Genomic DNA, 26,620 nt, shown 5'->3' on the forward strand with positions numbered 1-26,620 from the left:
ATGATTAATTATTATTTTGCTTGTGGGGAAACTTTTATTTTGGAGAGTGCTGCTAGCTGCTAGTTGTGCCCAGACACCCACCCTGGTAAATTAGAATATCTGTTGCACATTTGTAATTGCACACAAGAACACAGATGTGGCTAAAAATTAATCAATAAAATTAGAATTAAATAAACACATACATGAATGAATAAATGTATGACTTAAGAAATGCTCTGTGGTTTCATTAAGCTGCTTTTATTGTGGAGGTTGTGCATGCGGGCCGCCATTTGTGCTTTGAGCGGATGTGTGCTGAGCACGGAGGGCAGGGGGAGGTCGCGGGGGGAAGTGGTGCCGGTGGCCGCCTGCTTCTCCAAGCCGCTGCGTGTCCGCTGTGTCCGCTCCGCCGCGCTGCTCTCTGGCGCCCGGGACCCGAGCAGACGCAGCAGCAGGAGGTGGATAATCGACTCTACTGCTCGTTTCTGCTTTTGTAGCTATCTGTGTTTCCTCCACCTTCGTTTACGGCGTTAAACTCGAAGCGCTTCTCCAGCTGCAGCCATAACGCAGCGTTAAACTCCTTCGGACATCTCCGTCGGCGAGGAGGAGGAGGAGGACGCCCGGGAGTCTCCATAGACATCGTTTCACGATCCACGTAGCTCTTCCTCGGTTCCGTGTTACTGGTCGTTGATAAATCTGTCAGAGGAGTGTGGGACACACACGTGGGCCGCAGAGAGAGAGGGAGAGAGAGCGAGCGAGAGAGACAGCGCTGAGAGCCAGGGAGCGGCCGATGAGTTCAGAGCAGGCCGGAGAGGAGGCCGAGCAGCCGGGACCAAACACCCGCCGAGACACCCTAACCGGGACCGGCTCCGAAACCGACAGGGGGACCGGAGGCGAGACCGGCGGAGACTCGGGAATCATGGTGAGTCCTGGGGCCTTGCGTTTATCGTCCTTTCGTTTCTGGCTTGCCTTGTGCTGTTCTGTTCTTCCTGCATTTATCTGTGTCTTTCGTTAAAATAGAAAACGCCAAGAACGTAAACAGTAAATAACAATAAACATAAAATAATAATGATGTTAATAATAAAGCCAGAACCAATTAATACGTGTTGCGTAAGATGCCTTAACGTTGAGCATTTACAAGAGTTAAAAATATAAACATCCACGTGTTATTTGACATTGTTTTTTTTAATGTATGCAAACCGCGTGTGTGAATTTATATGTATATATAAGGGCGAGCTTAGGTTAGCGTAACTACCTAAATATGGCCAACGTCTTGTGGTTGTTAATTTGGTCGCAGGTCACTGTGTAAAAAGTCAGAGACCCTTATTTGTCATCTTATTTCATTCACAGTCATTCAGCATATGTACAATTTATTCAGTGTCTCAGGAGATATTTCTGAGGATAGATTAGATCTACTCACATTTGGAAAAGGAAGCTCAGGGAATATATTAAGAGGGTATATATATATATGTATGTATGTGTGTGAGAGGGAGAGAGAAAATGTGACTCATAACAACCGTGCAATAATCTAGGCCACCAAAACTGTCAGTTAGTGTTAGTCTTGGAACTTAATCCAGCTACACTTGTGCTTCAGACCTGAAAAATAATCCATAGGTGTCTCAGAGAAGACGGTTCAAACATATGGATCTGAAAGGACGTGGAGCTGCCAAAATGTTACTCAGATAAGCAAATTGACAGAAAATAAGACAGTATGCAGATGATACAACGTTTCTGGTGATAAATTGACCAAAGGTGGTCATCCACAAAGCAGTTTGTTTTTTCAGTTAACCAGATCAAATAAGTTTCAAATTGAGGACTGTCCCATTAGAATCTACATCCTCATTTTCACTTAATCTTTGCATCTATACTTGAATAAGAAAAAGCACAAAGTGGAACTGAATGCCTTGTACTTGTTTAGGTGCTGTTATAACGGGAAAAGAACTAAATCAAGAGTATTTTGACTTGTGCAGAGTCACGGGTATATTTAAATAAATTTTAAGTTGCTGATAGTGTGAAGATTTTAGAATAATACGGTAATTCCAACTGTGTATTTACAAATGTGCCATTAGATTAGAACATACACTCTATACAGTACACTACGGTCTGTAGTTTGCCCCCAGAAACGCGCATAATGAATTATCATGGTAACCAGCTAACGTTGGTTATCTAGCTAACGAGTTTAGGCGCCCGTATTTATTTTACTGTGAAGACAGAATTACCTATTGGTTATCGAAATCGTTAGATGTTAAATGTAATCCCAAAGGACAGGGTTTTTTTATGGAGCGGACAAACAGATATCACGGTCTTTAGTTTTGTGTTGAGCTCATGGCTAACGTTTGGCGGCCTGTATGAGGCCATTGCTAGCGAGGCTAGCGGAGTCATATGACAGCGACGGTTATGGCGAATAATGTCGAATTAATGTGCATAAAATCTTTTACGAACGACGTTTTACACAAAAAATGACTCGCAAAAACGTATGTGTTGTAATATTATACGACAGACGTTACATTTGCATAATAAACATTTGGAGTGGTCTAAGAAGGTAAAGTTGACTTATTCGAATTTGCCGTTCCACCTTAAAGGGCGCTGTATTTCAATGTAACGGTTGCACCATTTAAGGTGGAATGGAACATTCGAATAAGCCAACCTAAGTTAGAGCCCGTGTAGGGATTTATAAACTAATACATTCTCTAGTTTACTTTAAGTTAATGATTTGTGTACTTCATTCTTGGGCAGCACTTATTTCCGCTTGTATTTGGACATTAAATTGTTTTTATACATAAGTGCTAAAACTTGAAAAATTTAACAGCTGTTCTTAAGCTGAACAGTTCTTAGGTAGTCCCTTTTGTAGCAGGTGGTTGCTTACAATCGCGCCCCCATTCACATGTAACATGTCCAGGTGATAAATATTTTAGCAATGCAAGCTGTAACCAAGTTGGAAACCAGTGCAGATTTTTTTTCACCCCCAATAACCCAATTTTAGTTGTGCTGTATAAATGCCTGTTGAGAGACACGTAATTGAAATGTGAATTACATCGCTTTCAGCATCTCTCCGTTTTACTGAATAAAGCTTTTCCAATATAACGTGAATGCTGGAATGCACTTCTGCATTTGCAGCCAAGAAGTAGTGTCAGCAGTCTTCATTGGGTGACTCTGTCTCCTGAAACCTTAATGAACCAGTGACAATGAATAAGCAAATAATCAGAATGTGCTGTGCTTCACCATCAAGACGTAATGTGTTCACATTCTCAGGAAAACCGTATCCAGCAAAGCCTGTGTGCACTGTATACAGTATCCAAGGCTTTGTTTAACTGTGGTGCATGACATTTCCCTTTTGCATATAAAGACTGTAACAGTTAAATAAGTAGTATGTTTCCGTTCCAAAGGTATGGCTTCTGTAGAGTGTTCTTTAATGTGAAAGAAAAGGAATTAAAAAAAGGCCACTCGGGTTACAAGAGCTGTAGGGTTTTAAATATATTTTCATTTAGCCAATAATATTGTATACAGAATACTTATTCAAATAAGTTTACCCAGAAGGTCAGTACATTATTTTAATGATCATTAATACAAACCAATGGGGAGCTTTATAATGTTTTTAATAGATGGAGCAGACATCCAAGGCCCTTTACAATTTCATGTCAGCTTGCCTGTTTGTTACAAAATGCTTCTCCAGCATGTGCTTTAGAATAATGTGATTCTTTGTTTCCCAACAACAATTTACTCCACAATTTACATTTGAGCTGAGCTTCTTGTGTGCATTAAGGTACAAATAAGTCTGGTTACAGTCTCAGTTACAGATTTGTTGATGTCATGTGACAGCATAAAATTTTGGATTTGAGTATGTATTTTTGTAGCCCTTGTTGGTAGCCTTTACTCATTGATGCCATCTTGTCACATGATTGTGTAGATGTTGTTTCAATATAAAGGCAAAATATATGCTTAGTGTAAGTTATGCACAAAGCAAAATTCATGTTGGCATGGCACAATGTAGACTAGTTCACAATAAAAAATGTCAAGAAATTTGCTTAACCCTTTCATGTGTCCTTATCTATGCTGTGCTTGAATGATTCACACTATATGTTGCATGATGAGATCAGAGAGAGGCTAATATATCAAAAATTAGAGGCTACTCTTCTTGTATGAAGCAAGTTATACCGTTCATATTGTCATATGATTACATTGTTGAAAACTTGGAAAAGCATTGAGGCACTCCTTTAAATGGTACACCTACAAATTCAAAGTGCTTTACGTGTGGCTTGAAATTTGTGCTTTGATTTTAAGTGGCTAAAAAAAACAACTCAATCTAGGCTTATGAATAAAAATGTTTAAATAATCCTGTGCTGTATTATGTCACACTGTGGAGTAGACCATTGATGTTTATCTCTGAAATCCAAATATGTGACTTTGTGCAAGTCTTCTCTTGTTGACAATATAGGCGCTAAAGCTCAGAATGTTTGGGGTGTCGTGATTCAGATTTTTTTTAAAACTTGTTTTACTGGCAAAGGAAATGGCTGATATAGGTACTGTAATGAAAATAACTATGTCTCTCTTTTTATTGTTCATTTTAAAAGTTTCATGAATACTAGTGTGGATTTATCATACACAATGTCATATACATTAAGTAAGCTTTCATCTGTGATGCCTTTTTCTAATATAAAGTAATAAATGTGTGGAGAGGGTGATTTCTTTCACTAACGTGGGGGACAGCTAGGGGGAGGTGAAAGATGAAGATGCGTTGTTTTATTTCACCCATATAGTTGGTCAAAGTCATTATAAATTATAGAAAGCAATTTTCAGTCATTTATTATATAGTATGTTTAAATGACATTATCAAGGGAGAGATGGGCATTTTAAATTTAACTTCAGTGAGCAACTTTAGAAGAATGTTTAGACTAAATTTTTGAATGGTTTGAACTTATTACATAAACAGTTTTAAACCTCCACTGACAAATGTAATGCTCTGCTACCAAAATCTGTGAACTGAATATTAGAATATGTTAGAACCTTTAATGTTATTATTAAACAAATAAACAAATTTGGATCTATATAGGCGTGTCATTGAAATATATACCTCAAGTTTGACTTTCATTTTGACTTCATTTTACAAGCTGAAAGTGCATGTTGATTACACGAGAAAAGGGAATATTTACTAAGTGATTGCAGATCGGTCAAAAAGTGCTGAAGTTAATAACATGCACTCAGACCAGTTTGGCACAAGCATTTTTTGCCACATACTTATGTAGTATTAATTTTTGTATTGGACAGTTTTATATTTTGTACTATTAAAATGTTAGTAAGATATTAAAATATTTTTACCATTAAAGAAATTGGATTGTACAGAATTACTGTGCCCAGCATTGGAAGCTGTGATTGTTGCATGAGATTAGAGACTCTCTTGGTCCTAAACGTTGGGTGAAACTATCACACTGTGACTGACAATGACAAAAATAGAAAGCCTTTCATTCTCTTTGGTGAATATTTTTTTTGTTGACGAACTATGCTCAGAAATGACAGTGAAATGAATGTAATCTGATGTTCTCAGGTCACCTCTAAAGGAGCCGGTCTCAATCCTAACGCAAAAGTGTGGCAGGAGATTCCAGCTGCACCAAGTGACGCTCCTGTGGATGGCACTGAGGCCTCCCCCTGGTCCCAGCCCAGCATGACTGAGGGTAAAGTGTCATGATTCAGACTGTCCTTATCTGAAATGTAGAAGAGCTATGTTACTGCATAATGTAGCAGGAACATAACATGATTCATGAAATTTTGTCAATATGTGTATATATCACACTTTTGCAATATTTGCTTTTTTTTTTGCAGTTTATAAAAAAAATTGAAATGAACACTTCGGTACACTGCAGTAAAATATAGAAATCAGCCACAACATTATGATCACCTCCATGTTCTTTCACTCACTGCCCATTCTCTCAACTCTTCTGACTGCACTTTGGAGTTCTATATTTATGGACAGTAGTCCATCTGTTGCTTCCTTTTGTAATGGTAAGGACTCCCAACAGGATCACTACAGAGCAGGTATTTGGCTGGTGGATCAGTGTTAGCGCTGTCAGAGGAGCTGAGAGAATGAACAGTGAGTGTAGAAAGGGGGTAGTCATAATGCTATGATTTGGTACGTGTGTGTGTGTTGTCCATCCTAATCACTGTGTTCAGCAATAAAATTCAGAATGCAGAAGATAGTATTCCTGACACCTCTCATATGAGTTAATTCTGTTTATTCAGAACCCAGTGGATGTAAACCATACGCGCCTAACTTCCCAACTGTCGTGGGCAACGATAGTGCTGCATCTGCAGAGGGTGTGGTTAATGGCATGGATCCCACTGACCCCAACTTCCTGGTTTGTGAGCCCAATGGTGGGACTAATGGTTAGTATTATAAACACCAGATTAATGTTTTTTTGCTCACTGTCAAATTCAGTGTATCTTTCTGTGCCATTGCCTGTTGGGCCATCTCTTAAATGGCAAACATTTGTTCTGATGGCCTGCATTTTTTGTACAGAGTCCAAACTGTCAGAAGAGCAGCCTCTCTCTGCAGAAAGTTTGCGTGAATCTCTCAAGAAAGAACTGGAATTCTGCTTCTCCAGGTAGTTCTAGTCTTTAAGATATCTGCAGTCAAATCTCCCTAAGTGTATACGTTTGGGTTCTGAATGCTTCTCACACTTATCTATGACCAACAGGGAAAACTTATCGAAGGATCTTTACCTGATATCTCAAATGGACAGTGACCAGTTTGTCCCAATATGGACTATTGCCAGCATGGAAGGAATTAAGGTCCTCACTACAGACATGGATCTTATATTAGAAGTGTTAAGATGTGAGTATTTGCCAGTGTAGGTTTAGATAAAAGACGTCATTTTATGCCTGTGCAGCACTTAATTTTTTGCTTCTGAAATCTCAGAAATGGGGAATGATTTCCTTGATCTTCAAGTTGTTTTAATTTGTTAAAATAAAAAGAGGGGGGGCGGGATGAAGAAGGGTTTCATGGTTTGATATGGCTTCAATCTGGAGCTCATTGTGTTCCTGCCTGACTCATTTTGCTACCTCTTCTCAGCTTCTCCTATGGTGCAAGTGGACGAGAAAGGGGAGAAAGTGCGGCCAAACCACAAACGCTGCATCATCATCCTGCGAGAGGTTCCTGAAACAACTCCCGTGGAGGTACTAAGACTGTAATGAAGGAGCAAAAGATTGAGGCATCTCTAACAAAACCTTTCACATCTATAATTTGTTCTCCATATTGTGTTTTGTTACTAGGAAGTGGAAGCTTTGTTCAAGAATGACAACTGTCCTAAGGTCATAAGTGTGGAGTTTGCACACAACAACAACTGGTACATTACATTCCAATCAGACACAGATGCTCAACAGGTAAAAGCATGTGGTGGTGTTATTGTTTTTGATTCATTTTAATGGTGTTATCCAGTATCATGCATTTCTATATTTATTATAACTATTGCATACACATGATTTAAACTCATTAGTAGTTTTTTGTTCATTTAAATTTTACCGTTTATTCTCTCCTTAGGCTTACAAATATTTAAGGGAAGAAGTCAAAACATTTCAGGGAAAACCAATTATGGTGAGTTTTTATTACATACTCTTCCTACTTTTTTACCTGTATGTTCTCGTTTACTCATTTGATATGTCCTCTGTCATCAATAGGCCAGAATAAAAGCCATCAACACCTTCTTTGCGAAGAATGGCTACCGTAGCCTGGACTGCAGTGTGTACCAACAGTCACACACACAGTCTCAGTACAACTCACCACTATTTATGCAGCCTGTCTACAGCCCCCAACAGCAGTATCCACTCTATGGCATTGTACCTCCCACCTGGACTCCTTCACCAACTCCATACTTTGAGACTCCCCTGGTAAGGGCTTTTATTTAAACATATGTTTGAAATGCATTAGGTTCCTTTGCTTTTTTTAATGGAGTGTTCTTGCTAGTATCTCAAATCATCTGTATAAATCACCCATTAACGTTTAAACATTAGTTGATTTAATTAATTAATTGTAGAGAAATTTGTCAGCTCTACCTTCAAAATGATGGAGATAGGAATTAGGTGTTGCTTTGTGTAAATGTTTGTTATATTGAAAGCAATGAAGTTATGTTAAATCAAGTTGTAATGGTTTTTCTTGGTGTGGTGTCTGGTCCTTTCTGCCCTATAATAATTTGTTAAATGTTTTTTCTCAAATATATCAGTTTCTTATTAGCACTGTTATAAACAGTTTGGCTGTGTTCCACTAGAAAATCGGATTTCATGTCCAAACCCTTATAATTAATACTTAATTACGCTTATTATTTGAGACTGTGTTGTTAAGGACTTTTTAACGGTTGAAAAATCTGTGAACCTTTAAATATTTCTGTTTGTATTTTATTTTATTTTCCTGTTACCACAGGCTCCTTTTCCCAACAGTGGATTTGTCAATGGGTTTGGCTCATCTGGGCACTACAAGACTGGTTCAAATTCTCTCAACATTGGACGCCCTTTCAGCAGAAACCGGTTTGTTCTTTTAAGTTCTATCCTGCATGCAATTTTTTGGTAGAAAATTGTCCAGTAGAAGCAACACCTTCAGCTATATCTAAATACATTTCTAAATCTGTTTTAGTGTTAGGAAAATGTGCTAACTTTTGTTTTTAAAATTTAACCCATGGCTTCATTTTGAGCTGTGTAATATAACCACTTGCTCAGGTAGGTTGTTTGAATGAATGAGATCTGTTTGTTTTCAGCTCTTCATGTTGATTTTCTTATTGTCCCCACAGTGTCCCCCTCTATTCAAGAAAGAATGTAATAAATGCCTTCAGGTACAACTGTCGAAGTCTGAAATATCATTATATCTGCCTAATCATCACTCAACCCTTTTCATATGTCAGATATAATTCATTGAAATATATCATTAAGTAGTGCTTCAGCCCATACATTACCATGTCCAGACTCTTTGTTTAACTAAACCCCCTTTCTCTTTCATTTATATTAATATTACTTCTTGATTTAAGTGAAGTTACCCAGTGATACTTTGGCCAAGCTTATGCAGTGAGGCTTGTATTGGTGTGGGGAGAAACTTCAAGCTCACATTGAATACGAAGCTCCAAATCCAATAAGACATTTCTTTTTTTTTTTTCTTGAACTGATTATTTATTTAATTATTCTTTTATTTGTGTAGCCAATTCTCGCCCCTTTTCCGCCACTCTGACACCATGTGACGCCTTTCTTTCCTGTGTCTAAATAACATTATCATTTTAACTAACATTGTGGTTGCTCATCCTATTCTATGCTTTGGGTGAAATGTGTCTCTCGGGTTAACAGAGCAAGCTTTTAAGGTCAAATGAGTTCCCTGTCCAGTGCTTTAAAATTTTCATTTAGTAAGAAGGACCTCCCACACCCCAAGTTTTCTGCTTAATTCAATCACTGACATATGCTGTATGCATTCACCCAGAGTTTGGTGTGAAACATTGCATTGTAGAGAGCTGATTTTTTTTACGATGCTGAAAATAAGCACCAGACGTTGCAATCAACAGCACAAACATCTTTAAAAAGTCCATTGAACATACGCACACCTCCCAGATTTAAATAGTTATAAAATGTGCAAAATCTACTTTTTACTGAGTAGCTGTATATTTACTATATTTTAAATGAAAATGATTGTGAAACATGCTGTACGCAGTGCATTTGTATATTCAGTAAGGTAGCTTTAAGGTTCATTAAATCCTCAATACATCACTTTTCTATAAACGCCACTGTGAAAAATTAAAATGGAGCGTTTCAAACCAAACTACTTTGTCTTAACTATATAATAGTTTATGAATTTAGAACCATTTGGTTGAATTATACTTTAAACCAAGAAAGATATGTCTTTGGGCTTACATTTTTAAAGGCAGCTAAATCAGTACTTGCCTTTTTAAATTGAATGCGCTCACCATGTAAGGAATACAGTGTATGTACTCATCTGTGGTTTTGTGATGAGAAAGCGTCAGTTATTCTACTGGCAGGGAAATGCAGTGATTAAATGCAGTTCTACATGCTTGCAAATATATTTACACTGTTCAGGCAAAACATTTTAATGACCTCCTCCTTTCTACACCCATTGTACATTCATATCAGCTCCATTGACCATTATCGGTGCACTTTGTAGTTCTCCAGTTACAGACTGCAGTCAAATTTGTTGCTGTTCATAATGTTATCATTTTTACCCTGATGTTTAATGGTCAGGAGCCACCCCCACCCCCTCCCAACTGAAGCAATTATTGTAAAAATGCACCTGTATGGTAGGAGGAGCTGATGAAATGGACCAGGATAGTGGAAACAAGGAGGTCATGATAATGTTTTCACTGATAATGCATGATGCCCCATTTGATAAATCATGAACTTCTGTCCAAGCCGATCTTTGTAGAGCTTCCCATCACATTTAATGCTTGTTTGTGTTTGAACAGGAACCATGTCAAGCCTCAGACGAGGTCTAGCGAAGGGCTGACCACTACTGTCCCGCCTGTGTCTCTGGTGGATGGACTACGCAGTCCACAGGCCCCTGCAAGCAGTGGCCCAGCAGCAGGGTCCTCCGAGCTAAGTTCCTCCTTCCCTCACCTTGCCTCCACTGAGACCACTGACGATGGCACTGTGGCTGGACGGGGAAGGTTTGTCTGGAGCTGAATTTTATGCTTTATTTTGTATATTTTAAAGCTTTATGGTTTGGTGCTGTTGAACTTTGATAATTGTCAGTCGTGGTAAAACTTAATGGTCATTGCCTTGGATAGTTCTATAAGTTTATAATTCTGTAAGTAATTCTCTGCAGCTTGAATGCTTGACAATATAATAAATGCACATTTGTTTGGCACAGAATCTTTCTTTAAATTTTGTACAAAAATGCTGTACTGCCTTGTGGAATTGTTCCTCTCCTACTTTTCTATACTGCTCCCAACCCATTTGCCCCCTCCCCCACAAAAGCCTTAATCCCCTCCATCAAGCCAGACATGAAGTGAGATTACCTGATCGAAGCTCTCTAGAGACTGGGATGACTCATTGAATTAATTGCCACCCAACAGTGATCTCAGATATCCTCTGTTGTATGGCTCTCCTGTAATACTGAAGTTCTAAACCTGTGTTTACAGGAGGACTACATTCAGAGGAAGTCGGAGGAAGAGAGAGGATGAACGCACCACGGTAAAGCCAATGAGACTGTTTCTTGGTTTTAGTCTTTAATTGTACTTTTCCCCAGTCATGAGTCTCATTTATTTATTCTGATTTATCTAATGCTGCAGAGGCCACTTCCACTTGCTGAAGTGAAAGTTCCACCACCTAAATTTGACCTTGCTGCCACCAACTTTCCTCCGCTACCTGGCTGCTCTGTCAGCCCACAGGGGGAGCCTGTGTTGGAGAACCGCATGTCTGACGTAGTACGGGGTCTGAACAGAGATAAGGTGAGCTGTGAAAATTGAAAGGCGAAAGAATGATTGTTTGTTGTGTGTGTGGGTTTTTTTTTTTCTTTGTGTGATTGAGCAATATTATAATTTTCTACCTGGTGCCAGTGTATAATTTGTTGATATTTTAAAAGATCCAAATGACTAATACAGATAAAAATTTGTATTAGTTTACAAATGCTATGAAAATCATTTAAATGTGTTCGGTTGTTTATTGGGGGCAATGCACATTAATCAACATTTCAGTTACCACGCTAATGTACATGGGTTGGATAATGAAACTGAAACACCTGGTTTTAGACCAAGATAATTTATTAGTATGGTGTAGGGCCTCCTTTTGCGGCCAATACAGCGTCAGTTCGTCTTGGGAATGACATACACAAGTCCTGCACAGCGGTCAGAGGGATTTGAAGCCATTCTTCTTGCAGGATAGTGGCCAGGTCTCTACGTGATGCTGGTGGAGGAAAACGTTTCCTGACTCGCTCCTCCAAAACACCCCAAAGTGTCTCAATAATATTTAGATCTGGTGACTGTGCAGGCCATGGGAGATGTTCAACTTCACTTTCATGTTCAAGACAGGGATAATTAATAATACTTTTATAATATTTTTTTTAATGAATGATTCTGCAGTTCAGTAAACATGTCATGAAATTTCCAAGCATCTGTACAATGCTGTTCATTTTCTTAAAGTAATAATATGCTCATAAAAATCTAACTAATACCTGTATGTACATTTTTTCCCTTCCTTTTTTTCAATTGCTAAAAGCTGCAGTTAGATTCAGTTTTGGTCTTTTATAAGAATGCAATTTTTCCAGCAGACAGAGACCAACAAAGAGTCTGCCGTAAGCCCTGCTGGTCCCATCTTGGAGGAGAGTGTCCCCAGGCCTGCCCAGACTGCAATCAAACCCACTGTCCATCCTCCAGATCCTGCTACCAATAGGTAGGCATTGATTAGAGTATACAGCTGTTGTGTCTTAAGGACAAATGCTAGACTGAAAGCTGCTATTGTCGTCAGATTTCACATCTGTCTCTGTCAGTGCTAATGTGCATTCTTTGTTTCCATTGGTTCCATCTGTTTTTTTCCACTTCTTAGCATAAGCCCTCAGGAGAAGAAACTGGAGAAAGCTGAGCCCTTGGTCCATAAAGATATGCCTGTGAACCCAACCCCCACTCAGCCTGCACCTGCCCCAAAGACTCAGCCGAGTCCAGCCAGCCCTGCAGCACCTCAGGGCAACGCTGCCCTCTCCAGCACCACCGCACCGGTGAGGATAGTGTCCACTGACAAGGCCTAAGCACACCTAGTGCAATACATATTTTACAGTATTTTTGCAGACATATGTTAATAAGTAGACGGAGTACTAGAATAAGATAAGACTTATGTTTACTAGCATATTTATGAGATCTTAATGTGGAAACTGTGAAAGGAATAGTACATGTTTATGCTACTCATGCTTACAATTAATGTTAAAATTGTAATAATTCAATAATAACTGATTTATCCAGTAGTTGTGTCCACCCTAGTGGTGTGTGTACACACAGCATCATTCTCTCTTGGGAAAGAAACTGCAGCCTTGCATTTTTGAATACTGAATGTTCTCATTGATTCAAAGCTCTGAAATCTGACCAGAGGAGTGAGTTGGGAATACTGGAATTGTATTAAATCACTTTCATATTGATTAATCACATTTTATTGTTTCATTTGTGTACACATTGTCGTCGCTAGCAAGTAGTTTTATCCTTGTTTAAGTCTTTAAGAATTTATATCTGGTTTTCACACTTTTTAAAGGAGCCTCGTAAGCTCAGCTACGCCGAGGTGTGTCAACGGCCTCCCAAGGATCCCCCTCCTCCTCCTCCTCCTGCTCCTCCAGCGACCACCTCTGCCCCAGCCAGCGCGGCCACACAGCCTTTAAGAGAGCTGCGGGTCAACAAGGTAGAGGAGCAGTCCAGCAGGCCTGCTGAACGGCAAGAGCGACCTCAGGAGCGAGGAGGGGACTGTAAGGCCAGGGAGGGCCGGCTGGCCCGTGACTCTCAGGGCTTCTACCGCAGCAACGGCCCTCCAAGAGCCAACACAGGGGGGTTTAAACTACGTGAACAGCAGAGACGCCCCCCTTTCACCCGGCGCACTTCACCCCAAGGGGCATCCAGACACACTGGCAAAGAGCAGAACATCCCCCCTGTATCGCCAAAGTAAAGACTAAACAAAATCCATATATATATATATATATATATATATATATATATATATATAAAATCTAATAGTAGCCACCTCGCCTGCCTGGAGCACAAATAATCTTATGAAATGACAATGCACAGACTGGGTCATCCAGGCATAAGGGCATGTAAAAATCAAAAGCTAGTGTAAGCTTGTCGAAGGAGGTCATCATCAAATAGGAAAAAACAAATGTATGCTTTTAACTTGACAATGTCCCCTCCGAATGTAAATCAATGCTTTTTTTTTCCTTCAATGTTTCTGTCTTTTTATTTTATTTTTTTTCCTCTTTGGAACAGAGGGTCTTCTACCCAGTTGGGGAGAGATGGGACCCAGGGTAATGTAATAGCCCAGAGCTCAGTGTGTTGAGCTGAAACCGGTAATGGTGGTCTGCAAAGAACATATGCACTAAGAAGAAAAAGGAACATGCACACTCTTGTCATGTCCCTATACAAAGATATCACTTTTGACATGCAATGATTAGATTATTATTTTTTTTTTGGTTGCATTTGCAGGGCATGGGGAATGTGATAGTGTGAAGTGAGTGATGGAGAAGATGTACATGAGCTTTGATCTTTGTGTGGAAGGATGAGTTTTTTGCTGTAGTGTTGATTTTAAACTCTTATGGGATTTAGATCCCTATAGAACATGCAAAGTGTGCTTGATTTGCAAATTAGAGCAGCAGTGAGGTTTGCTGTTAATTTGGAATTTAGCATTAATATGCGTGAATTAGTTTGTTGATTACATTTCGCTCCAGTGCCCAGAAAGATGGTATTTAGAAACGTGTAAAGCTCAAGGACTAATGGTTTGTTGGGCCTTTGGTAAAGACTGGCATAAATCAATTATTAAGGTTTAAAGCCTGCCAATCTTGATGCTGTGATGTTGGATCACTGGTTTGCTGAAGAGTGTTTTTTCTTTCTTTTTTATAAAGCTATTATTTTTAGCTAGCTTGAGTAAACAAGAGCCTGTGAAACATCACAATATCACAGTCGAGTACATAAGCACTCAAGTGCTGTGTCATCTCATGTTCTGTTTTTTCTTTGTTTTTTTTGTTTTTTGTTTTTTTTTGTTGTTTTTTTTTTTGCATTATTTTCCCAAAATGGCTTCTGAGCAAGCTCATATTTCCTGATAATCAGGCAGACACATGGCTGTGTTTACAACATTTGTGATAGATTGGGCTAGTGATAGACGAGCTAAGCCAATGGCTGTTTTTTTTTTTTGGGTTTATTTTGGGTGTCTTGTTTTCTCTATTTTAAAAAAAAAAAAATCAGGACATTCAATATTAACAAATGGCAAGTAACTATATACTATATTGTGCTTAGATATGTCATAGTGATGTAAGTCAGGAAAGCCTGAAGCCTATTTTGTTGAGTTTTGTCAATATTCTTTGTGTAATGGCAGAAACTGGTTGTGGATCTACTATAAAAAATTTTGGTCAGTTACAAATTTTTGTACATCCAGAAACTACCTTGTAGTCAGGTAAAGTTTAACTTAATTTCAGTTAATCTCATTCCTTCTGACCACTAGAGTTGCTGCAAAATCTGTACAAGACAGGAACCTGAAAGTATGGCAAAGCCTGTGGTGTCGCCAGTCTCCTGGTGGTCATCCAAAGTTCGGAGCCACAATGGCAGATTAGACTCGTGTTGCTGGGTTTAAATGATTCTCTGGGCAGTGCAGAGCTCAATACTACGCATTTAATTGCTTCTTTCCCTGTTGAGAGCTATTCTATAGATTGTTTGAGAAAAGAGACTTTTACCGAAGGCCTTTTGAATGTTCTAAGCTAAAAGGATAAGTGTTGGCATACATATATCCTCTCACACACACCAGTTTTTCCATGCCTAAATAAATCTGTTAAAGCACAGACACCGATCTGTCACACATTGATGGTCTTGTTCATTCTGTAGTACACTAGTCATTTCATGTAACTGAACAGATCTGTTTGAGGGAGAAAACTACAAGATTAATATATGCCTATTGTGTCCTCCTTCATTATACAAAAAAGTGAGTGACTTCTCTTTCTGAGAACCAAAATATAAAGATATCTATCGCTTGCTTGACTGTTCAGATAGCTATAGCAATATCTGAAATTCCTTCACAGAAGCTTCAATGCAAGATTCTTGATGGCTCCTGTATACACGGAAGAGAGTGGAAACTCGGAAGCTGATCGGTTGATATAGACAAACTTTTGCTCTTGGATTCTGCACTAAAAAACGCTTGGATTAGAGTTGCTTTTGTATACAGGGAGCTCCCAACATGGTGAGAGTTCTGTCTTAGACGACACCTTTTGGGCAGCGAGCTTTCAGAAGCAGGGACTCTGCCACCGCCAAAAAGAAATGAAAAAAATATATGTGAAGGAGAACTGGTGCTGTTTATTTAAAAAAAAAAATGTAATCAGAGGAAGATGCAGTATTGCTGTGTAATTCATTGTAAGTATTGCTTTTATGAATTTTTTTTTTTATATTTATTTTAATCCTACCCTCTCCCTTTCCCTACCTCCCTCACCTCAGCCCAATCCAATGTAGGCCAGGTTCCTGACTATGTACAAAATGGCATCGGGAGAGAATCACAGATTTAACATTTGTATATTTTTGAGATTTCAGCAGAGAAAATACTTGATGCATTTACTAGAGGCTTAGTAATGCAGTAAACAAATAACGAATCACTGGGGCTTTTATTGTTTATTTTTTCTTCATTTTCTTGTTTTCATTAATGAATTTGAGCAGCTAGTGGTTTAGTGTAATGAAACAAAATGCACTAACTTGTTTAAAAAAAAAATCTTACTGTTATGTAATGTGAAATCATACTAGAAGCATAAGATAATGATATTGATGTTGACAGGCTTGCAAAAATCTACAGGAATAGCATTCTCCTTAATGTTTGGGGTATTACTGTTTAAATGATTTTCTTTTCTTTCTTTTTTTTTTGATTTGGGTGGTGTGGCAGAGGGAAAATTATATAACAATGGATTGAAAGTGTTGGAGACACTAAATTCTAGCTGTCTACATAAAATGTCACAAAAAAAGAAAATAAATTATTTTGTTTTGGCTGTAGAGTTTCAGTAATCCTTTGCTGCATGATGTCATGCTTTGAGTCCTATACATTTTACATAACTGACTGTGGTAACTGTTTTTGGAATGAAACCTAGGGCTCAAGCATGTGCTTGAGGCTCAGAATCTAGACCTAATTTCCACACTGCATGAAACATCAGTGTTGATGTGGAGGGTGTATATTTGCAGCCCTTGAACATATACAATTTCATAACATTTACTATTTTTAACTTTATGCCTGCAGTAGTGGTGAAAATCCATTTTAGTTAAATGTGTCACAAGTTAATAAAATATTTTGAATATTTAGTCACCCTCAGACAACTAGGTTAATCCACTCTGTGTGTGAACGTATACAAGGAGTTAAAATAGTGAGCAACTAATATCTGAAGTAAACCCCAGAGATCAATTTGACACAATAAGGTATGAGAGGAAACAGGCTGACAAAGAACTACAGGCAAATTGAGAGAACATTAAATTGCCATTCTGTATAATATATAAAATAGAGTGGCTACATACATACAGTGGTTGGACAATGAAACTGAAACGCTGGTTCTAGACCACAGTAGTTTATTAGTATGGTGTAGGGCCTCCTTTTGCGGCCAATACAGCGTCAATTCGTCTTGGGAATGACATATACAAGTCCTGCACAGTGGTCAGAGGGATTTGAAGCCATTCTTCTTGCAGGATAGTGGCCAGGTCTCTACGTGATGCTGGTGGAGGAAAACGTTTCCTGACTCGCTCCTCCAAAACACCCCAAAGTGGCTCAATAATATTTAGATCTGGTGACTGTGCAGGCCATGGGAGATGTTCAACTTCACTTTCATGTTCATCAAACCAATCTTTCACCAGTCTTGCTGTGTGTATTGGTGCATTGTCGTCCTGATACACGGCACCGCCTTCAGGACACAATGTGTGAACCATTGGATGCACATGGTCCTCCAAAATGGTTCGGAAGTCCTTGGCAGTGATGCGCCGATCTAGCGCAAGTATTGGGCTAAGGGAATGACATGATATTGCCACCCAAACCATCACTGATCCACCCCCATGCTTTACTCTGGGCATGCAACAGTCTGGGTGGTACGCTTCTTTGGGGCTGCTCCACAATGTAACTCTCTCGGATGTGGGGGAAACAGTAAAGGTGGACTCAGCAGAGAACAATACATGTTTCACATTGTCCACAACCCAAGATTTGCGCTCCTTGCACCATTGAAACCGACGTTTGGCATTGGCATGAGTGACCAAAGGTTTGGCTGTAGCAGCCCGGCTGTGTGTATTGACCCTGCGGAGCTCCCAACGGAACATCCCTTTCAGACAGCTTCCTCTTGCATCCACAGTTAATCCTAATGGATGTGTTTTGTCCTTCTTGGTGGTATGCCGACATTACCCTGGATACCGTGGCTCTTGATACATCACAAAGACTTGCTGTCTTGGTCACAGAGGCGCCAGCAAGACGTGCACCAACAATTTGAACTCTGGCATGTCACCTATAATGTTGTGTGCATTGCAATATTTTTTTTTTCCTGATTCTTTCTAATTTTTCTTTTTTTTATCTGAAATGAGAATGATGTAAAATTACTATTTATGGTACATAAATCCACAAGGTCAGAAGTGGATCTCAGGTTTTTACAGCTTTATAACTTTAAGGATTGATTGACTAAAGCTAATTAAAGCTAGCATAGATTTCCTTACTTTGATTTGGTAATTTAGTTTCTGAAACGCTAGCTGACAGACATTGACATCTGAAGCTGACTTCACAGACACCAGTCAAACGACTGAGAGAGTACAAAGTGCCAAAAGTGTCTTAACTGAAACATCTATTTCCATATTCTCTTTCACATCTTAACTCATCCAAACCCTTTTTGGTTTGTTTGGCTTTTAAGGTGCCAAGCTGCTCCCTGGAGAGAGCTGAGTTTTCCAAAATCACCTTAGAACAAAGATTCTTGAGCGGTAGAGTGAGCATCACACTTAACATTCTATGTTAGTATGATCTTAACACCAAAATGTTTTGGAGAACCAGGGCGTTGGTTTGTAACTCACTCATTAATCATGCACACAATTCTCCTAGGGCAGGGATGCAGGGACGATATTTTGTGATTTTTATGATTTACACCATGTGTCCTTGGTTTGCAGAAGTCCCAGGAAGTTAAGCAAATATGCTGTTTGTACACGAGGTATTCCAACAAATATAGCCTAAAGCTTTTTAGTGTCATTTAGTGCCCTCTCGCACACCCAAATTCTCCACAACTCAGTCATTATTCTTAACCAGTTGGAGGAACCACATATAATCAAAACCTACTCCATTTTGAACCCTGTCACTGAGGGGTACATAGAAGAATCTTGGACCTGTTCAGTGACTATTACAGATGAATAGTGTAATGGTGGTTTCTGTTCATTTTGATAAAACTCAGTAATATCGGGTTTAACAGCAGATTTCAGGAACAAATCAATATTTTGAGGATAATATAATAGATTTTTGGGCGGCACGGTGGCGCAGCAGGTAGTGTCGTAGTCACACAGCTCCAGGGGCCTGGAGGTTGTGGGTTCGAATCCCGCTCCAGGTGACTGTCTGTGAGGAGTTGGTGTGTTCTCCCTGTGTCTGTGTGGGTTTCCTCCGGGTGCTCCGGTTTCCTCCCACAGTCCAAAAACACACGTTGCAGGTGGATTGGCGACTTGAAAATGTCCGTAGGTGTGAGTGAATATGTGTGTCTGTGTTGCCCTGTGAAGGACTGGCGCCTCCTCCAGGGTGTGTTCCTGCCTTGCGCCCGATGATTCCAGGTACGCTCTGGACCCACTGCGACCCTAAACTGGATAAGCAGTTACAGATAATGGATGGATGGATAATATATTTTTTCTTTTACATGTGCAGCCAGATTTGGATTACAGCCTTGTCTCGGGGGTTTTTAAAGACATTTTTACATTCACTGAATCTTAAAGAACTTAATCAGATGTGTATTTATAGTCTGATTAATTGTAATTATCTTAACTGAATTTCAGTTTTTTAATTGTTTTTAAGTGCTTAATGGAGCTGAATAAACACATAAACTGCTTATAACCAGGTAGAGTAACATTTAAGCTGCACTGATGGGCAATGTTTCATACTAGAAGTGCATACTTTAAAAGTTCTAAAAAACAGGGCAGTTGTGCTGTTTATGTTCATCTAAATACACATTGTTTTTATTATTTGTATTGGTTCATTAGATTAATAAAACGAATTAAACTGTTTGTTGCCACCATAAAGATTTTTACCACATGAAGAATTGCAATGTATAGCCCGACCCCCAGATTCAGTGGAGCCATGTGCTGACTATATTTGGAGTTTACAGCTGGGTATGTGAAGAATGCAGTGGGCGACGGAGAGAGAGAGTTTAAATCTACTTGTAGCTGTGCTTTAAGCTATTCGGCATTACCCATTTGAGTGTTTAATTCGACACAGAAGGCAGTAGTCGTCGGAATAAAATGTTCAGTAAATTGTGGACGGGTGGATACAAAGTTTTAAGGCTGGATCTCAAATGGCTCAATTTCCCTTCGTAGGGCACGAAGTAGAACACGATATAAGGGCTTTAGGATCCACGCCGTGCTTATATAGTTTATATTTCAATACAAAAGGCCCCCTATGTGACAAACAGTACGCTGCTGTGTGCAAAAACCGTTATTTCCTGAACTATGGAGTGCACTATTTAGGGAGTGTAGAGGTATTTGGGACCCCGCCGAACTCGCTGCTCACAGGTGACGTTTCCATGGCCGTGTTTTTGTTGAGCAGGGTTGGGTTGTGAAGTGACAGGACCAAAAGGTATGGGTTTTTTCTCTTTGTACTGCTCATAAATAGACGAATAACGGCTCATATTTATTAGTTAAATTTTTTTTTATACACCGAAAGCTGATTTTTAGCTTATATTATCGTTGCGAGTGCAGGAAAACCCCTGGCCGGTTTGTTGACGGTAAAAAAAGCCGACGAAGCTTACAACAAAACAGCGTGATTGTACGCTGTTTTAACACAATTTATTAGTACAGTTACCAGTTACCTGACGCCGTCTGCATTGTTTAAAACATTCAGAGCTAAACTATAGACGAAAACAGCGTGACATGTTTATTTTTGGTAATAACTTTCTGTTCTAGCCGAGGAGATCTCTCTTTGCGTAGCTTCTCGTTAACTCAAGTTCAAGAAACGTCACCGGTAGTTAAAGCTATTTTTAAAGCTTTCGCTGTTATTTAAGTGACAACAAACATACTTAGTTATCATTAATCTTTAGAGAGCTCAGTGCGTTTGGACAGTATTAGAATAAGATGAAACCGGCCTCTTAAATTGGCCTTGTCAGCTTCTTAGTCGAATTCTCCGTTCCACCTTAAATCGTGCAGCAATTTCTTTTCGGCACCCGCGGCACCGTAACGTAATGCTGTACCATTTAAGGTGGAATAGAAAGTCAGCTGTCAGCAATAACATTATCCAGACATTTTTTTTTTGTGTTCCTGGCAGCTCGTTATAAAATCCTTTGTGGGATTTCAGCGGTCGTTTTTTGTGAAAGAAAAATGTTGATAATGAAATATAAACTTACTTTTGATAAACATTTTTATGTTTTAAACTGCATATTTTAAATATAGACTCAAACAGTCGAATCCAGACAGCGTTCATACGCCATAAACCCAAGGAAATAAAGGAACATAACGTTGTTGGTTACGTTAGCTTCTACATCATTTGAACACCCCAGCTATCCTTCCAACTGTGTGAAAATGACACGATGAATCGATATTAGAAATGCTCCAGAATGACTTAAAGTAAAATCTCTGGCTTCCATTGAACATCAAGCTTTTTCCCATCTTTTCTATAAAATTACTGTTTTGGAGATAGGACTACATGTTTTCTTTGGACACTGATGATACGTTTTGCTTAGTCCAAGTATTTACAACCTCCAATAAAGTGTTTTTATTAGAAAAAGAACATGTATTTTTAGAATTGAAGCATCACAGCGAACTGCACTGTAACTCACACGCCTACTAACGTAGCCTGATGTGTAAGTCTTGTGAACGACTTATTATTATTTTTACTTCATTAACAGGTTTATTGAATGTTATCATTCTTGTTTATTTTATTTATTTATTTAATTTAAGTATCTTACAGCTGTGAGTGCCACCCGGCCCGGGTGCAATGTCCTTTTGCTCCACATGAGCTCGACTATGTGGTACATCATGCAGAGTATTCAGAGTAAATACTCACTTTCAGAAAGGCTCATCCGAACAATTGCAGCCATCCGCTCATTTCCACATGACAATGTGGAGGACCTTATACGCAGGGTAAGTTTGGTGTGTTTTTTTTCTTTTTTATTCAGTGTGTTAAGTTATGTACCGTTGATCATAAGCTGAATGAGGGTGTTCTAGTTCAGGGCGACTATAGCACTTGTCTATAGCACTGCCTCGGTAGCACTAGTCTTGTCTGAAAGTTAAGACTTAGTTAATGCTGATATAGGCAGTATTACTACAGCACAGCCTTCTGACCTAAGCAGTGGGAAAACCTTCAGTGATGCAATGGTCTTCTTCAGCTGTTTCCTAATCATTGAGACACACCCTCTGTTTTATACTCTTTTGGTAGTTGATCATAACATTCACATCTTTTCAGGGTGCAGACGTGAACAGGATGCATGGCACTCTGAAGCCCCTGCACTGTGCCTGCATGGTGGCAGATGCAGATTGTGTGGAGCTTTTGTTGGAGAAAGGTGCCGAGGTATGATCGCATAGATGGCTAAATTACATCACATACTCACAGATTCAGCATGGTATTGGATATTGAGAATATGGTTTAGGTTCAGGTTACCGGAATTAGACTCTAAAGTCTATTAACTCTGTTTTAATGCCAGTTGTGAATGACAATTGACATTGCAATGAGGCCCTAGATTAGTCTCCATACATGCATACACTGAATGATCACTGTAGCTCTTGATCACTTGATCTACCTGCTCTGTGGTGGACCTGTGGGGGCACCGACAAATGAATAGCAGTGTGAAATGGGGATAAAACTGTATCCAGAGAAACAGTTGGACTGTGGTCTATAATTGTAGGACTACAAAGTTGATAATGAGTGTAGAAAGAAGGTAGTTGTTCCTAATGCAGTGATCCTTCAGTGTACAGTGTAGTAACTACAAGTTTAACTCAATAACTCAATGTTTCCCCTAGGTGCCAGTATCTTACAAATAATTTTAGGCTGCATGAATTTACTAGGTGTCCCTTTGCTTTGTCCTATTATTCCATTCATGCTTTATTTTACATCCAGGTCAATGCCTTGGATGGCTATAACCGCACCGCATTGCATTACGCTGCAGAGAAAGACGAAGGATGTGTCGAGCTACTGCTGGAATACGGAGCTCTTCCGAATGCTCTGGATGGCAATAAGGACACGCCTCTGCACTGGGCTGCCTTTAAAGACAACCCAGAGTGTGTGCGTGCCCTGCTAGAGAGCGGAGCCAGCCCTAATGCCCGTGACTACAATAATGACACGCCTCTAAGCTGGGCGGCCATGAAGGGCAATCTGGAGAGCGTGCGTGTGTTGCTTGAGTACGGTGCCCAAGTTCACGTCACCAACCTCAAGGGCCAGACGCCCATCTCCAGGCTGGTGGCCCTTCTGGCGCGAGGCCTGGGCACAGAACAGGAGGAGGAGTGCCTGGAGCTGCTCTGCCGGGCCGCAGGAAAGTTCGATATCCGAAGGGCAGATGGATCTTTGCCCCGTGAGCTCAGCAAAGATCCTCAGCTGCTGGCACGTCTGACCAGCATGGTGGCCCAGCCACCTTTGTTACGAGCACTGGCCCGTTGCGCAGTGCGAACCAGCCTCGGAGTGCAATATCTTCCAACCGCAGTAAAGCAGCTACCACTGCCGGAGTCAGTCAAAGAGTATGTTCTCCTCAGAGACTGAGCACTGAACAGCAGAGAAAAGGGACTGCCTGTAATGAAAGATAAGACAATGAGGGTGTAGTTGTGCTGATTTCTTTTATTGAATGCAAGTCACAATCTGGCTGTCAATATCCCATGTGTATGAGAGGATTTCCTTTTTTTTTTTTTATATATATATTATTATTATTATTATATATATTTTTTGTAATAATCTCAATAGGATCAGGTCTGTAGTTCATATTCGCAAATATATTCCATTAATATTTTCAGTGTATTTCAGAAGTAACACTAAATAAGGCAACGAAGTGTATATACTCTTTAAATAATACAAACAAAGTTCTTAATTTGTTGTGTAGTTTAGTTTAACAGCTCCTTCTTGGAACTGTTCATAAATGTCTTTGTTCCACCCAAAGCAGATGTTTGAGATCTGATTATTGGAGACTTTTAGATGACCCTCCCTTTAGTCTTTGCAAATTGTTTTTTAAATGAAACTGAATGCTTGGACAATAATTTCTTAGACTGTTTTATCTGTAGATTGTATTGGTGCTGGAAGGTACAGGTTAAAGTGGTGTCTTGAGTTTGAAAAAGAACCTCTTAAAGGGCATTGTCTGTTCATTACTTTTTTTTTTCTTTTTGTATAGCTTACAAATCCTTCAGGTTTTGGGTCTGATTATGTTATTAATTATTAATCCCATTTAACACAGCAGCATGATCATTCCAGGTTTTGACCGTCCTGGGCTCGGATATCTTAAAACAAGGAATTAAATAAGCTTGTACCCAGCTTAACTTCTGAATTGTGAGTGAAACCTAAGTGACCTTTTTTTCCTTCCCTTTATCACTGTAGTCTGTGTGTACAGTGATAGCCTGATTAAAAGTTATTAAATGTATTGCTAAAAGCTGATGTAAGAGTGTTGTGTGCAACTAGAAAATGAGTGTATTTCCCCCTCTTTAAATTTTCTGAAACATTTTCTGCATCACACAAATATTTTCTACCCTGTTTTTCCAGTGGTTTTGTTCATAGCTGGCAGCAAATGGACCCTCTCATTTAATTGATTTAAACTCATTTGAGAGATTCCAGACAGTTGTAAATAATGTCGATCACTGTGTCAGTGTGAATTGTGCTTTTCTAAAGAAGCTTGCTGAATTTCTTAATAACCGCACTGACAGGAAATGCATTGTCAGAAATACAAAGACTAATTTTATTTACAGTCCATTCTACTGATGTCTTCAGAGATATCTCTTAAAAGTACATTCAGTTATATATTGCCCTATAAAACAAAGCATGTACTTCACCTCCATGAAAAGATTAAAATAAATGTTAAGAGGATGAAACTTAGCGTAGCACATATATAATGTTTCCATTTCATGTCATGTTTTTCTCTCAGGTAACTTTCAGAAGCATTAAATGCTGTCTGGTTCCTAACATTACCACTGTGAAATATTCTGTACATTTTTCTAGGACAGAGCAACGGTTTCTATATTAATGGGTTATTTAAACAGAAACCTTTCAAATGTGGAGTTCCCCTTGATGTAAGATTAGCTGCGCACCAGCAGGGGGCTCTAGATCACAAGACCGAACTCTCACCCAGAGCTCTACAGGGTTTCAGCATGCAATTACTTATTAAACATACGGGGTGTATCTATAGTTTTTATTTTTAGGCCTTTAATTGGATGCTGAAGGATTAGAAGAAAGAGGATCAGAGGGTGATCTGGAGTCACTTTCCATAACGTATTGAAGGCTGGATTGTTCACTTAGACTATAAATTAAACATAAAGTCAAACCTGTATAATTAGAAGAGTTCAGCAGTGTCCTGGCCGGACAGTCTTCACGTTTGGGTTTTCTTTTGTGAAACACTTTTAGAGGTAGCTGATTATGGGTGCTTGGATATGGAAGCGAATCTGTCTCATCAGACATTGAAATATTATGCTACCACCTTTGAATTTGTAGCACTGAAATTATGCAATTTTGTAGTTTTTGAATTTAAGTCTTCAGATTTCCACCTCTGAATATTTTGCTTTGTAATTATACATCTGAATATAATTGCTCTTCAATTGAACTCGTGAATTTTCAAGAACACGTTTTCACTGTTATTATTCAAGGTTAATAAATTCAGATTAAAAAAAAATCAAGCTTAAAAAAAAATCAAACAATATATTTCTAAGTTGCTCAAATCCGATAGACCAAATTCAGGTGCCAAAATACGAGTTACAAAAAAAAATCAGAGTACACTTCCGGGGGACAAACTGCCCGTTAAAGTCCTGTTAATAGCCACACACTTATGCCCACATAACCATAATGTATACCATATACTTCTGGATATATATATATATATAGTGTTTTCATCTGCTTAATAACAGATATTTTTAAAGGTGTAGTTCACAATTGTAATCATACATTCATTGACTGTAACCACGTATCAAATTCAGGGTTGGGGTGGATCCGGAGCCTACCCGGAATTACTGGTCGCATGGAGAGAACACACCCTGGAGCGCCAGTCCTTCAAAGGGCAACACACACTCACACATTCACTCCCACACTCACACCTACGGACACTTTTGAGTCACCAATCCATCTAACAATGTGTGTTTTTGGACTGTGGGAGGAAACCGGAGCACCACACTCCTCACAGACAGTCACCCAGAGGAATACTTTTTATAACATTTAGCAGATGTCTGGTCTGTTAAAGCCAGTTTAATGTGTTTGTGAAGCCCCAGTGTCTGTAAGTGAGTAAGTTCCGGAATGCTTGGCTTTCTCTCTCTGCTTATGGCAGAGGCATCTGGAGTTTTTTAGACTATGGGGAGAACTCCAAACGTTGAAAAGCACAAACCATTCCTGCTCCATAGAGAAATAATTTTGCTGCATCACTTAAGGTGGAAATGTCACCATATTTGGGAGGCAGCTAACTGCATTCCTGAAAACGCTACAAAACTAATCAACTCGAGTTACAAATGTGTTTCTGTGGTGATAAAAACAATGAATAAAAACTTACAGACAAGTTACATTTCTGCCACGAACAAACAACAGTTGTCCACCCTCAACACACTGTTCCACATTAAAAAACAACACACAGAGCTTAGAACCTTGTTTC

The 26,620-nt window shown here is 39.3% G+C and overlaps 2 protein-coding genes across 6 annotated transcripts; both read left to right on the plus strand.

The window, feature by feature from the left end:
• Window positions 1–314: 314 nt before the first annotated feature.
• larp4aa (La ribonucleoprotein 4Aa) lies at window positions 315–16,648 on the plus strand. Of its 4 annotated transcripts, none has more exons than XM_066671002.1 (17): window positions 315–898; window positions 5,519–5,645; window positions 6,211–6,354; window positions 6,488–6,572; window positions 6,666–6,802; window positions 7,040–7,143; window positions 7,240–7,350; window positions 7,508–7,561; window positions 7,645–7,854; window positions 8,384–8,487; window positions 8,748–8,789; window positions 10,416–10,616; window positions 11,091–11,142; window positions 11,241–11,399; window positions 12,215–12,339; window positions 12,493–12,661; window positions 13,186–16,648. In XM_066671002.1, the coding sequence occupies exons 1-17, from the start codon at window positions 767–769 to the stop codon at window positions 13,588–13,590; spliced, it is 2,361 nt and encodes a 786-aa protein (XP_066527099.1). In that variant the 5' UTR covers window positions 315–766; the 3' UTR covers window positions 13,591–16,648. The 4 variants fall into 4 exon arrangements, with proteins under 4 accessions (XP_066527099.1, XP_066527100.1, XP_066527101.1 ...); XM_066671003.1 differs by having other exon boundaries at window positions 12,218–12,339; XM_066671004.1 differs by lacking the exon at window positions 8,748–8,789.
• Window positions 16,649–20,367: 3,719 nt separating this feature from the next.
• asb8 (ankyrin repeat and SOCS box containing 8) lies at window positions 20,368–24,720 on the plus strand. 2 transcript variants are annotated; one of them, XM_066672276.1, is made up of 4 exons: window positions 20,368–20,445; window positions 21,762–21,944; window positions 22,267–22,371; window positions 22,918–24,720. In XM_066672276.1, the coding sequence occupies exons 2-4, from the start codon at window positions 21,816–21,818 to the stop codon at window positions 23,551–23,553; spliced, it is 870 nt and encodes a 289-aa protein (XP_066528373.1). In that variant the 5' UTR covers window positions 20,368–20,445; window positions 21,762–21,815; the 3' UTR covers window positions 23,554–24,720. The 2 variants fall into 2 exon arrangements, with proteins under 2 accessions (XP_066528373.1, XP_066528374.1); XM_066672277.1 differs by having other exon boundaries at window positions 20,388–20,445; window positions 21,772–21,944.
• The last annotated feature ends 1,900 nt before the right edge of the window (window positions 24,721–26,620 follow it).

Source organism: Hoplias malabaricus, chromosome 5 (genome assembly GCF_029633855.1).
Source record: "Hoplias malabaricus isolate fHopMal1 chromosome 5, fHopMal1.hap1, whole genome shotgun sequence".
In the NCBI taxonomy this organism is placed as follows: domain Eukaryota; kingdom Metazoa; phylum Chordata; class Actinopteri; order Characiformes; family Erythrinidae; genus Hoplias; species Hoplias malabaricus.